This window comes from Perca flavescens, chromosome 22, assembly GCF_004354835.1.
Source record: "Perca flavescens isolate YP-PL-M2 chromosome 22, PFLA_1.0, whole genome shotgun sequence".
Taxonomy (NCBI): Eukaryota; Metazoa; Chordata; class Actinopteri; order Perciformes; family Percidae; genus Perca; species Perca flavescens.
Window position 1 is genome coordinate 15,404,782 of NC_041352.1, and position 14,352 is coordinate 15,419,133.

General features: G+C 40.8%; 1 protein-coding gene across 2 annotated transcripts; it reads left to right on the plus strand.

Annotated features, from left to right (window-relative positions):
• The first annotated feature begins 6 nt into the window (after positions 1-6).
• Positions 7-13,063, plus strand: qtrt2 (queuine tRNA-ribosyltransferase accessory subunit 2). 2 transcript variants are annotated; one of them, XM_028568950.1, is made up of 8 exons: positions 7-699; positions 778-833; positions 2,353-2,429; positions 3,044-3,253; positions 4,102-4,301; positions 6,394-6,545; positions 11,092-11,206; positions 11,337-13,063. In XM_028568950.1, exons 1-8 carry the CDS (start codon positions 482-484, stop codon positions 11,575-11,577), a joined length of 1,269 nt encoding a protein of 422 aa, XP_028424751.1. In that variant the 5' UTR covers positions 7-481; the 3' UTR covers positions 11,578-13,063. The 2 variants fall into 2 exon arrangements, with proteins under 2 accessions (XP_028424751.1, XP_028424750.1); XM_028568949.1 differs by having other exon boundaries at positions 8-699; positions 6,394-6,563.
• Positions 13,064-14,352: the final 1,289 nt, after the last annotated feature.

Sequence of the window (14,352 nt, forward strand, 5' to 3'; positions counted from 1 at the left end):
AATGTAATAAGTCGTAAAAATATAATTAAAGAAATCCAGTTAAACTAATTATTTGAAAGGTTGTATAAAGCACTTTACAACAAATTGGTGTTGGCTATTTGTTGAAGTACCGTCGCGGCCGGTGATGACGACATATTTCGACGACTTGTAGTTCCTGTCAGGCGGTGAGTTTTGTAGGGAAGCGAAAGAAGAGATGCTCCTAGCTAGTTACTTACACTTATACAATTCAAACCAGCACAATTGTGAATGCGTAGGTTTCCTTATCGTCTTTTAAGAGCAGTAAGTAACGTAACGTTAAACACCTCAACTCACTGAACGCTTGAATAGAGTCGTTAATACGTGAGTGGTTAGGCAGGTTCACATGTGTTTTGCTAACGTTAACGTAAGCTATTTGAGATCTATCACTGAAAATCGACGTGGTTTAGGTACTGTACGTTAGTGTAGTTCAGTGGATCTTTTTAGAGAGACTGCAGCTCCTGGTATGGCTGGCAGCAAGATGAAGCTGGAGCTAAGCCGTGTGGTTCAGGGAAGAAGTCGGCTGGGTGTACTGAAGGGGCTCGGCAGGACGGGAGAGCACTCTCTGGAAGTCCCGGGGTGTCTGCTGCACACACACGTAGGCACAGTGCCCCACCTAACCCAGGACACACTGCACACCCTGAGCAACCTCCCCTCTGTCACTCAGGTTACCCTGTCCAATATGTAAGAGACACACACACACACACACACACACACACATACATACATATATGAAGTCTAACTTTTTTTTCCTTTCTCAAGAGCAGAGCACCAGGAAGTGTTGGAGGAGTTTAAGGATGGATTCAGAAAGTTTGCAGGTACTTTGGATCAATCACATTTGTACTCTTCTTCCTCTCTCCTCTCTCAGTGGCATTTAGTAATCAGGAGAAGAGTGAAGAAGATAAGTTGGGACATTCTAGCAGAACAACAGCATCAGTTGCATAAATTATGATAACACCCAATGTATTCAGATTTATTCAGTATGATTAAAAGGTAATCCATCGTCATCTTTTTAACTAACTAAAAATCATGAAGTGTATTGATATTAATGCCAGTCAGTGCTGAAATGCTTTTTTAAGCAAAGCGTGTTCATACAAATATTTTATTACTTACTTTTATTATTATTTAATACTTTTTATTTTGAGATTTATAGTTCTTGAAAACAACAGATGACAAAAACAGTCTCACCACATGGTTCATCCAGTAGCTGTTCTGTTCCTTCAGTCTCAACTTTAAAGCCAACATGAATGAGAAGTCCGTTAACTGTTTGTGATACAATCAAAAACTCCATAATAGCTACTGAGTTCTGAACATTTACAGATCTTTAACGAGGTCGTGAGTGTAAATATCTTTCTTAAATTGTCCTTTTTTCCACCCTTTTAATGGACCGGTATGTATGTTTCTACTGAAAAGCATGCCATTTGAACTGTGCTGTGTTAAGACTCTGTTGGTCCTTTTTTAGAAGTAGCTTTGGTAGTAATTCAAAACAAATCTGCTTCACACTGTCAGAACAACAAGTCAAATCATCTCCATGTCAAAAATTAGGAGGCTGTAGAGGAGGAAAGGGACTTTGTTGAACTATTTTGAATTAACCTTGTTGCTGTTTTTCTCCACAGTTACTGTTATTTAACCTTCTGCATTAGTCATATTTTAAATAGAAACCTCAGTCAGGCTCAAAATCCTGTACTGGTGTGACTAGTTGATGTATTTGATGTAAATGTCATGCATGATACACATATTTAGAAGAGCTTGGGGTATATCAATATTATTTCCACTGGCTAGATTGGAAAAACTGGAGCATATTGCTTCTAAACTTACCGTATGCAAGTTCAATATTTAAAAAAAGAACATTAGCTTCATGAGCCTGACCAAAAAGTGGTGCTCTTCTGAGTAATATTAATATAAATGCCCCAGAAGAGTGACCTCATTCAGCTTTGATGTACAACAGTAGCTGTGTTACTAAGCTATACTCTGCCTCAAGCAACCACATTTTAAATTAGAAATGTAATCACTGTTGTGTCGCTTGTTGTAAACTGTCAGGGGATTACTACTGTGCTGTCTCTGAAGTCCCAGAAGGGAAGAGCAGTGATTGAATAATTAGAAATAATAACAGCATTTGCTGCTATCAAGCCTTTGGTTTTCTCACCTTTTGATCTTCTGTTGCAGCTAAGTTTGCTGATAAGGCCACACCTCATTCCTCTCTCCCGACCCGGAGTCGTCACATTAATAACATGCAGTGATGAAGCGGCTCACTCCGTCACCTCGTTTCGTGCTGACTGTAACCCTTTGTCTAATGTTCTTCCCTCTGTGATATGTCTTGATTTTTGTTTTGTGCAGGTCTTCATGATACTGTGTTGTACTGCTCGCTTCACGACCCCGCGACCCCCTGCCCAACAGGTTACACTACTAACAAGGTAAGATTAAGCTTCTCCTTAAAGGAGTAGTTCCACATGTTGGGAAATCTGTTTATTCCTTCCATGTTGAGAGTTGAGAAGATCAATACTACTCCGATATCTGTGCGCTAAATATGTAGCTGGAGCCAGCAGCCTGTTAGCTTAGCATAAATACTGAAAACGGGGAAACCACTAGTCCCACTCCATCCAAAGGTAGCAAAATGCACCTCTAAAGCATGAACATGATGAAGTTGTAGTTTTATGGGGTGTTATGTGTGACTAATTGTTGGCCTGGGAGCGAAGACTACGCCCAAGAAATACTTGCACATAACACACAACAATGGGTTAAACCACACTTCGTCATTTTTGTAAATAAGTGAGCTAAGAGGCTGGTGGGAGAATTTGTTATCTTCAGACAGAGCAAGGCTAGCTGTATACTCCTGTTTCCAGTCTTAATGCTAAGTTAACCAGCTCCTGTGAGATTGGTGTAGGTCTTCTCATATAACTCTTGGCAAGAAAACAAATAAGTGCATTTCCCACAATGCCAAACTATTTAAAGAGAGAATTTTCTCACCAAAGCTGTTTCAGCTCAAGCATCTTTTTACATGGAAATGCCCTCTGTGGGTTATTATTAGACGGTGTCAGTGTGGGGCAGCGGTGGGCGGATCGAGCTGACAGTGGCCAAGTTTATGGCTCTCCAGAAGACCGTGCAGCCAGACTGGTACCAGAGCATGGCAGACGGAGAGACATGGCAGAATAACACCTCCCGTAAAAGGGTTCGAAAGTCGGTGGATCGAACTCTCGCCCACTTGGATGAGTGTCTGCTGGTTCACCAAAAATCCCAGGTACACACACACACACACAAGCAGCAGTCTAAACACACACCGCTGTTCTTTCGTGCATGGCACGAACACACAGGACAAGGATTGATGTTTGGTGTGTATGTTGTCACAGTAGCCACTGTGCAGTGGCTGGAAGCACAGTGAGAATAGGAGGAATTCATTATCAGTAGTTGTGTAGGGCTCAGCATCAGGGATGAATAATGAAATCAGCTGTTCTTTTTTTTTTTAAAAGCAGCTACCACAGCACATACATACATACATACATACATACATACATATATACATACATACATACATATGACACCTTAACGAAGAGATCATATTTTTTCCAAATGTACTGCCTTAGTCCTCTAAGGTCTGTAGCTTGATATATAGGAAGTAATTTAGTAAGTTTGTTTGGGTTGCATTAATCTAAAAGTATGTTCTTTTAACACAGTTTTTTTATTATGTGTACATTTCACTGCCTGTATGTCTCTTCTGTGTATTTTATTGCCTGGCTGCAAACCAAATTTCCCTTGGGACAAGTGTAGAATGATGTTGAGCAAAGGTACAAACAAGCAACAGCGTGCTGCAGGTAAAGGTTGACATCAACATTGTCCTGACTGAGTGAGCTGCTTGATTGCTACCGAGCTCCACTCCCCACCCCTCGCTGCATCTTTCCTCCTTGTGATGTGAAGTTAACTTCATGTAGAGTCATTAAATCCAGATGGTCTATGCCAAGAATAAAACCTTTTTTTTTTTTTTTGCACTTAAGGAAAATTTCCCTTTGTTTCCCCCCTCCCCACCTGATAATGCTCCAATAACTTTTCTTTCTATATTTCACCAATCACCAAACTGTGTGTCATTGCCAGGAGTTGGAGGGAGTGGAGATGTTTGGGGTGGTGGAGGGAGGAGACATCCTGGAAGAGAGGGTGCGCTCAGCCAGGGAGACAGCCAAGAGGCCGGTGGCAGGATTCTGCCTGGACGGCCTGCAGACGGGCTCCATGGACCGGGCCCTGAGGACCCAGCTCATCACTGCTGTGACCAAAGAGCTGCCTGAGGACAAACCAAGGTCAGCTTCTGACTGTGTGAGAAATGTGTTTATTGATCACAGAGATTTCTCGTCTCTGTTGTTTAATTTGAAAGTACTTTGTTATTTACTATCTTGACATCAATAAGACCGATGTAGCACAAAGGCATTTTAATCACCCGATTAGGAACAGCCTGTAGATGCTCTGCAGCAAATCCATACAGAAACAAAAAACACCCGAGGGGCTACAACTAATGGATTTTCATCATTAAATAACGTGTTGATTTTGAGGGTTAGGATTTGAAAAGGTCCATTACCATTTTAAAGCGACCAAAATCCAATACCTAAATATATTCAGTTTACAATGATATGACATGATAATCATAATTGAATCGGGAGATAAGTGAAGATTCACACCTCTAGTGCTGACAGGGTTTGGATTGCTGTAATGATAGTGGCTGGCTGCTAGCTGGCTGGGGGCTGACTGTGGATGTGTCCCTGGGGCTGTTGTCAGCTCTCATCCCGACTGAAGCCTTGCTTATATGATCTTGCCCCCCCTCCGCTGCGTGACTTCATTCGGAGACTTGAAAGCGGAGGAAGTACACGGGCCTCTGTAAAAGGGGACTGTGTGATACCATTTAGACGCACCACTTTTGGACAAAACGTATTGTCAATAATAGGAGGTAAACTCTGGAATAGTTTGCCCCTCATAATAAGAGAGTGTCCTACATTCAACACTTTTAAAACTCATTTAAAACAGTGGCTTCTAGAAAACCAGAGATGCACGCATTTTTAACAGACACATTTTTTTATTCATATACTTTCACTGGTAAATCGAATGCAGTATAGAGGTGGAAGAATAATGTCTTGTCATGTATTGTGCATCATGCATTTTTGTTTTGTTTTGCTTATTTGTTTTGTTTATGTCACTACTATATATACCTTTTAATGTAATGTAGTGAATGAGCGCTGTATGACTGCTGGTTGTCTTTGTTAGTCTTATGTTACCTGCCTAGGGACTGCAGATGGAAAGTAGTTATTTTAACTAATTCTGGCATATTTACGTGGTGTTTTTATACAACTATGTTCATAAATATGCATGGTCCCTGTCAAATAAATCAATAAATCAATAAATAAATAAAGCGCCGGGAGAGTGAGGCAGACAGACAGGGGTGTGCTAGCTGGCTAAATTACCATTTAGATTAGTTGTCTATCTATACAGTTAACCTTACTGGTGAATTTGTGGGTTCACCACGTTATAGACCAAGCATTAGCTACTTGTCAACTAGCACCTTTTATAGTAGGCTAACCTTAAGCTGGATCGATCGATATTGAAATCAATCAATATCAATAAATAAGGTCTCTGTTGTATTACTTTGTTGCAAAGTGGCATGTAATCAATGACAAAACGATGCCATGTGGCAGAAACAAGTTGTATTACGTTTACCCTTAACTTATTGTTCGTTGTAGCCCCAAATATAATCTTAGTTTAAGATTAAAACACTCAACTCGTACACATAAGCATAATGTATGAAATAGAAAGATGATCTAGCCAATTTTTAATCCTGTGAAAGGAATATTGTATAATGATGAATGATAAAATGCTTCTTCTAGATATATTCAAAAGAACCCTAAGTCTCCAACCAGACTGAATACACTATTAGTACCGGCCAAACTTTTTCTAGATGTTACTGGCTCTCCAAACATAACTACAAAAGCTGGTAGCCTTTCAGAGGCTTTTCATTGCCTGCCTTCACTGTACCACATGAGCGCTCCTCTCCTGGAGGTGATGGAGGGTCTGACAGTGGCTCTGAGATTGAGAAAGAGGACCTGAAAGAAGCAGTAGTCTGTATCCAGGAGCTGCATTTGAGCTCATCTGGAATAGTGAGGGACGCCACCGTCCCTGCTGTTAGTTCTAGTTAGGAGATGCTGCTTCCTACTGGAAAGTGGAGTGGAGTCATTATCAAATGCTAAATTGGGCTTGACCTTGATGCCTGCAGGCAGAGAGTCAGAGGGAGCCAGTGTACTGAAAGCCCATAAAGAGCATAAACACACACATGTTGTAGACCCTTGTGTTTATGATTAATGTAATGTTTAATTCAGTACTTTCTGCTGTTTGTGCTGTGACTGTCAGACTGCTGCAGGGTGTAGGACGACCTGATGAGGTGCTGGCGTGCGTGGAGGCCGGTGTAGACCTGTTTGAGAGTTTCTTCCCCTTCCAGGTGACGGAGCGAGGCTGCGCTCTGTGCTTCAGCTTCGACATTTCCCCGGACCCGGAGCTCGCAGGTAGAGCGCCCCATGCAGGTGTGGTGAATATCTGTGCTAAGGAAGAGTTTTGTTTAGTTTGTATAGTTTTTGTTTTGTTGTTGAACTTTTTCTTTTTACACGTTACATCATTTAGAGGGTAACTCAATATCTCTGATAAAGCTAAACCTCAAGTGATGAAAGAAAGTTTAACTTAATTGACAGCTGTGGAGTGCTGACAGATATTGATCTAGTAATTTATATATGTGGTGCTTCAGCACCAAACTCCATAAAAAAAAAAAGAACTTATTTTATTGTTAATGATTTTACTTGTTTTGTCTTTCTCTTGTACTCCAAACAAATTTGGATGTTGTAACATCAATTAATTGAACATATCAGCAGATGCAGATCAAGCTTGTTAACTTTCGGCTGCTCTAACATTCCCATTTAAGTTGTATCTACCCCCCTCCACTTTCTTATTCTTCTTAGGCAGCAACTTATGCAACTGCGTTTCTTTAGACATTAGCAAACATTAAGCATTTAAATGAAAGCACACAGAGGTTTAATTCCAAACTTAAAAGGGAACAAGGTGACACTTCTGCTCTTGTCAAACCAAGTAACCTTTCAGGTAAAGCAACCTTGCCCAAAGCCACATAATTACTTTTTAAAGTGAATGAAGGAAATTACCCCAAAAAGATGGAAAACACTGGCTTTTCACAGCTTGCATTAGGGTATATGCCTAGAGCAAACTGACATGTCACAATGTAGTATGGGAGCTTAGGTAGGGGGTCTCTCTCGCTATATGCATTTGGATTGCATGTGGTGGAGAATATGACTCCTCTCACCATGATAGTTTTTGTTATTTCTATAGGAGGAGTTGTGATGTTGAGTTAAAAATGCTTACAGATGTTCCTGGTTCTCATACAGAATGTAAATGGCCATTAATCTCACAGCAGAGAGGCTGAACAGAACATTTTCTCTAATAACACCATCTTTAAATGGTTCCAGTGTACAGACCTTGCAGGGTGTCTTCAGTAAATTAACAAGCCTTTCATCTAATTTTAGTTTGATGAGAACAAAAGGAAGTCTGACTGCTATTTGAGCATACTGAATTGGAAGTGTGCCTGTGTGTAGTGGCTGGTGTGTATTTTCTAGCCTCAGGTCAGTTGAAGTAATTGGGTAGGAAGAAATTCAGCTGGTAAAATGAAATCGATGGTGTATCCCATAGCAGCTCCAGTAAGGTAACAATTAAATACAGGTTCGTCATACTGATTGTTGTCCCAAGTGAAAAGCTAAAGAAGTGTTATGACAAGAGCTGTGGGTAATGCACTGACTCAGCCTGCTGAGGACATTGTGCTTCATTAAAAAGTTGCGTGAAACTTGTCTGACAGAAGGAGTGAAGTTGGGTATCCGACAGCATGTAGTGTCAGACAGCACTAATCGATTCTGCACAGGGAGCGTAATGGGGTTCAGTGGAGGTGAGAGCACTGATGGTGTCAAACCTGAAATTCTAATTCCCCTCTCAGCCAATTACAAAGCCCTGTGGACCGGTTCAGTTAAGACTGTTTTTGACACGGCAGACCACATGCTATTTACCCTATTCCGTCCTTCTAACCCTCTTGAAGTTTTCCTTTTTCTCCATCTTTAGACCTTTTATGTTTTCAAGCTTACTTTTCTCCTCTTACTGCACTTCCTCCACCTATTCTACCCTAAAAAGCCAAAACGCTGTAACTACACATTTGCTCAAAATTGAGTTTGCCCAGAATCTATTTTACCATGATATAAAAAAAATATATAGAAATGTGTAATTTTGGGGGAACAAACATAATTTTTAAGAACTACAAAACAGGTAAAAACCAAGCTGCAGCACTATGGCTAGTAGTTGAAAACTGTGTTCTAATGCTCAAACATCTTAATAATTGAGTGGTTATACCACATAAATAAGGTAGCAGCCTAATGTAATCACAATGTAGAATGAAAAAGCAACAACATATAAACTTGTCCTGCTAAGCTAACTAGCCTAGCTTATTAGAGATCTCTGTAGTCTCCGACTCCACTGGAATAAAATTAAAGTAGCTCATTTGTTTAAACGGAAAAGAAAGACGAAGATAAACAACACATTTTGTTTGTGGGTGTGTTTTCTTGGCAGCCTTTAGATGTCCAAACATCGAGCGCACTATCCAAAATGTTTCTTTTTTTTAACAATCGGTCTAAAAGGCATACAGTTAAGGTTTACAACAATGTGCTTCACAGTTTGGTTAAGTAGCCTGTTTCTGTAGTTACTGCTCTCTGCTTTTGTAAGGCAGAATTGCTCTTCAGCGCAAGTTACTTTTCCATCCTTTACATCTTATCTATGGTCAAGCCTCATTTTGTCTCTTAAACAAATTTCCTTTGCTTTGTTGCACTCTGCTTCACCCATTTCAGTTTGCACTAAACCCATTTTGCTCTATTGTTGCCTTTTAATCTCCATACTTAATCATGTGCATTGCTGTGGACCACTTTCTTCCATTTAGTCTTTCCCTCTTCCCTATCTTTTTCATCTCTCTTATATCCATTGTGTATGTAACTGTGGTCTACCCTCCTGTAAACAACAACATCCTTCTTGATAAAACAAGGCTCTTCTCTGGTTTCTTATTCATTTTCATTTAATTAAGCGAAGTCACCTTGAAGTAAACACCAATCTGTGTAAGACAGGCTTTGGTTGTTGAAACATAGCTAGTAAGTAATTATATTATAATTGTGGAGATAATATAGGACACAGCAGTGTTTAAAGGGGTGATAGAATGCAAAACCGATTTTACCATGTCATAGTTGAATAACAACAGTTCGGTGGGTAAATAGGACATACATAGAAGCTCAAAATCCCACTGACACCCCTTTACTATGAAAATCTCATATTTTGAAACTGCCGCTGAAAACGGGCAAATCTCAACAAAGCTGGAAGTTGACGTAAGCATCCCAAGACCTGTAACTTTGTCACGCCCATGGGTGTATTAAGAGAACGGTCACGCCCAAACATTTACATAGGCTACACAACTGACCTGAGATCAGGTAGTCTTCTGCATCTAGGTCGCGCAGATCTCTGCTATTCCATTACAAAATTCACTTCTGAAATTTTTTTATGCGAGAAATTAACTATGTAAAGGTCAAATATGGGCCGTTTTACAAAAATTGATGGCTAATTGCAAATTTTGTCCAACTGTGTGTCAGAGTTCAGCGGCCGGTGCTGCCTGGGTTGCTACATTGCCGCCCTGTCTGTCCTCCGTCACAGACCCCGGCCTGCTGTGAGCTAGATTGAGCTCTGTCACGGCCGTTAGCCCGCTCAATACCCGCGAAAACTCACCCTTTCCTGGGTGACTGGACTACCAAACGCCGCTGCCCTGACAGAGCTCCAGGACCTGCAGCTCGCTGTTCTCCCTCCCCTCTTCCTGCTAAATTGTCGGTGTGTGACTGAGTGTGCGGTCAGCGAGCTTGTTACGCCCGCAATCTCTTATAATGGATATGTGTGTTGAGTTATTTAAACAAACGATCAGGGAAATAAACGCCTCTTGTCTGCGAGTCTCATTGATAGAGCCCGTGGTGAGCTGGAGTCCATCAATGAGAGCTAGCTAGCCTCCTCCTAACGAGACCTCTGAAATTCACAAAAATTGGTTAGCTTTATAAGACCTTGGGGTAGATGTTATATAAGTGGCGTGACGAAATTATATACCATAGTTATGCCGAAAGTGTAGCTAGCTAGCCGCAATCATTTCCCATTGTATTGAATGGGACACATAGCTAGCTAGCTGCTCCTCCTAACAAGACCCCTCACGTTCATAAAAATACCTTAAATTCAAATTGGACTGTTAGCTTTGTAAGACCTTGGGGTAGCTGTGATAGAAGTGTCGTGACGAAATTCAAACCGTAAATATATTATACTGTAGTTATGCCGGCAGCCGGCCGCAGAGCCCCTGTAGTGCAGTAATCCACAAAGGGTGACTTTGCCCTGGGTATGGAGCCCAGCAGGCTGCCGCTTTCTCGTCAGACTGTGTGGAGCTCCTAAAGTCCGACACGTCTTACCAAATTTGCAATTAGCCATACATTTTCATAAAACGGCCCATATTTGAGCATTATATAGTTGATTTCTTGCATAAAAAAGTCTCAGAAGTGAATTTGGTAATGAAACATTGCAGTGTCTGGAATATGAGATTCTGTCGCGTCTCTAATGTGTGTGTATGGGGATTTGCTCAACCAATCAGTGCGCAGCTCATCTAAATATTCATGTGCATACCATATTTGGAAGAAAAGCTCTTGTTACAAATAGGGCCAAAACACAGGGATGCATAAGGGCCAATAAAATATCAACTAGACCATTTTCAGCCCAACCAATGTTACATACCGCATTTGGAGACCTTAAGGAACAGTGTGAAATACCCTATATAATCCTTCTATCACCCCTTTAAAGGCAGTCAAGCTACAGAATTTGTTCCTGTTTATTTTCACCGCCTGGCTGATAGAGCTATGGTTCTGTATGTAGGTTTTCGTGCTAAATAATGAGATAATGTTGTGAATGGTTTGTGGTTTAATTGATGTATGTTTGCTTTGGCAGTGCTAGGGCTGGATGAAGAGAGGGACACGGTGGGGGAGACGCAACAGAATGGAGATTTTAATCTTGATGATCAAACGCAGATGACATCCTTTGAGATCAATCTCAAAGACAAAAGGTTTGTGGCAGCTGTAATAAAACTCCATCAGGTCTCATAAACAGTGCTTGCAGAATCAATAACACTTGATTAACTTTCTGTTCATGAATTCTACTTACTGTACTTAAACTTTCTTTGAACTTCTATCCAGTTACCAGGACGACTTCAGGCCCCTGGTGGAGGGGTGTGGCTGCTACTGCTGTAAGAACCACCAGAGGGCGTACCTGCACCACCTGCTGGTGACCAATGAGCTGCTGGCTGGAGTCCTGCTCATGATTCACAACACAGCCCACTATCATGCCTTCTTCGGAAGCCTGAGAGAAGCTCTGGCCAATGATAAACTGGACCTTCTAAAGAGACGGGTACTTAGGGAAAGAGGCAGGCAGATCTAAAGAAAGGACTAAGACTGATAAGTGGAATGATAGGAGAGGGATTGATGCTTTTCCTCTAAAGGATCACCAAACTGACTTGGCCAGATGCAATCAAAGCTTTGTCTTACTACTGCAGAGACCTTGAGACCGGGCCCCTCCATATATCGCTATTGTCATGTCTCTGAAGCACGTTTATGATTGAAAGACAAAAAGACACCCTTTTGATGTTTGTCCCTGAGATTTGGGTCGTGGTTTACAGCAGGAGGGACCACTCCCTGAAGCTTGTGTATTGATCTGAGCAGATACTGTATCCAGGAGATGAAGTCAGAGTTAGGTGGCTTAAGAGGGAAAGTAGCTGGATAGGAGGTCAAGAGGAATTTGCATAAAGAGATACATGTAAGGATGGATGGTGGTGTACTATCGACTGACTAAATCCCTGTGTGCCTTCTGTTGTGGTGTGATTGCAGGTTAGCAGATGATTAATACCCTTTGGACTCATTGATACAGTAGCATAGATCAGAGGGAGAACCAACTTGGGTAACCCAAAATAGTTCCCGCTTTTCTCCTATCATACATTAAAACGTCATGCACTAAGATTTCTTTGAGGCATCCTTTTTGTTATTTCATATTGTTCTGTCATCATCCAGCCGTTCATTTGTTCTTGTGCTCCAGGAATATTTTTAATGTTTCAGTTGGATGAGCTTCTCACACACGAAGACGTTGACTTCATGTCGTTGTCAAACCCAATGACTAACCAGCAGGTATGACGAGATTGTGTGTCGCATTAAACACGCCACTCTTAACATGCAGATGGTTGTCTCTTGTGAGCTTCGGGGAGGTTAACTGAAGGTTTGAGCTGACAGCTTCACCATTCCCACTGCTAAGGGAGGATAAAGATCAAGGAAAGATATGGGTCTCTACTGCCTCCCATGCAGCAATGGAGAGAGGCTTTTTGAAGGTGAGGAGATATAATTGACTGCCAGACCGTGCAGATATTTGTGGGGTACAAGGGACAGACTGAGAGAGGGAGTGTGATAGATTTGTGGAACGGCAATAAGATTTGTTGTCACACTTGTGGTTTACTTTAACCACATTACGCATTATATAGAAGTAGGTTGGAGGATTTACGGTCATCAATAGGTCGGTGCTGTATAGCATGCTTCAGAGATATAGGCATAATATAAATTGGGAAAGATGGAAGTCAATTAACTGCGGTGAAAATGAAAGCTAAAACAAGCAGTCACCTCGAGACATGTTTATTGCAATGGTAGTAGACAGAAGATGGTGCAGAGAAGGTTGTAAAGTCAATCCCCCAGATTAGCCAGTAAAAATAGAATGAGTAGTGAACGGATATTGCCCTCCTTTCCCTGGATAACGACTATTAGTATTTTACTCAGAAACTTCTCAGTGGAGGTGTTCAGCAGCTAATAAAAAAATAACGTTTGCTTGTGTATCTGACAAACATTTGTATAAAAAATTGTCACTAAATCTACCCTTGGTAAATACGCACTGGTTTCCGTCGGTTTATTCCAATAATTAGGCCCCTTTTTGAAGTGGTTCTTAATGATGGTTGATTTAAGCTCCTAATAAGATTCCAACTGATTATTCATTTTGACATATATTTCTCAGGTTTGTGACCTTCAACTGCAAGAGAAAGTGGAACAAAAGTGATTGCAAAAATGATGAGATACAGCACAATGAAATAGAATATAAATAAGCATATAGCGGATGGGGGTTGGTGTCCCTAGCTGAACTATTGCTAGAGTGTGTTAAGTAGAAAAATAAGAGTTTGAGAACAATATGTGGATTTAGAACCCCTAGGATACACAGGAGTTTATACCTTTTATGTTAAAAGATTCACACAAGATTCCTACAGAATGGACGTGTGATATTAAAACTATTGATGTGGAAATGCTAAAACATTCTCTTAAGAAATGCTTCTGTTCAGGTCAGTTTGCTCCTTCCAGCTCATCTCAACTATGCTGAAAATAACCACAGCTCATAGGTTTGATAGATTATTATAGTATATTAGTATAGTATATAACCGCAATTATTTAAAAATTTTACATTATGGGAATTAATTTCCAAAATGCACTTGTTGTAGATAAACTTAAAGCAGGGTTAATTGATTATTTTGGCAGCTTAGACGCTGTTCGAGTGGAACATTCAGCTAATGTGGACAAATATTATCATTCACATGAACTCGTGTTTCTGGTCATCTGGCAAATGTAAGTCCAATATTCACTCTCCTTTAAGGTTTTTTTTTGGTGTCCTTCATAGACTGTATAATGATTTATGTCTATGGTTTCCACAAACTCTTGAGAGAAATATCTAGCTGTTAAATGTCCCACTATGTTCACCAGCTAGTCACTAACTGCTAAGCAGGTGTACAGTGAGTTTATCAGAGCATTTTCACAGAAATAATGCCTACTGCAGCTGAAAACAAAAGTTTTGGGCCATAAAAGCAAAACGATGAACAGAAAGACGCTAAAACGCTCCATAGAGCTGAAGAGAACTGCAGTGTCAGGTGATTATTCTCTGTGGATTTGTCACTGTGAGTGACCCCCTCCCCCCCTTCACATTTCATACAAATACATACATATTTATTAGTGCAGCTTTAAACTATCAGTGCTGCACAGGACACCATGTGCCTCTTTCTCTGCTGCACTGAGCGACATTGGACACAATTTCCATGTAGAGCTCTGAATGACCTAGTCAGCAGGTGGCCCTCATAGCTCATTTCACCCAATTATACAGATGGAAAGTGCCATTCAGGCTGTATCACTACACATTTCT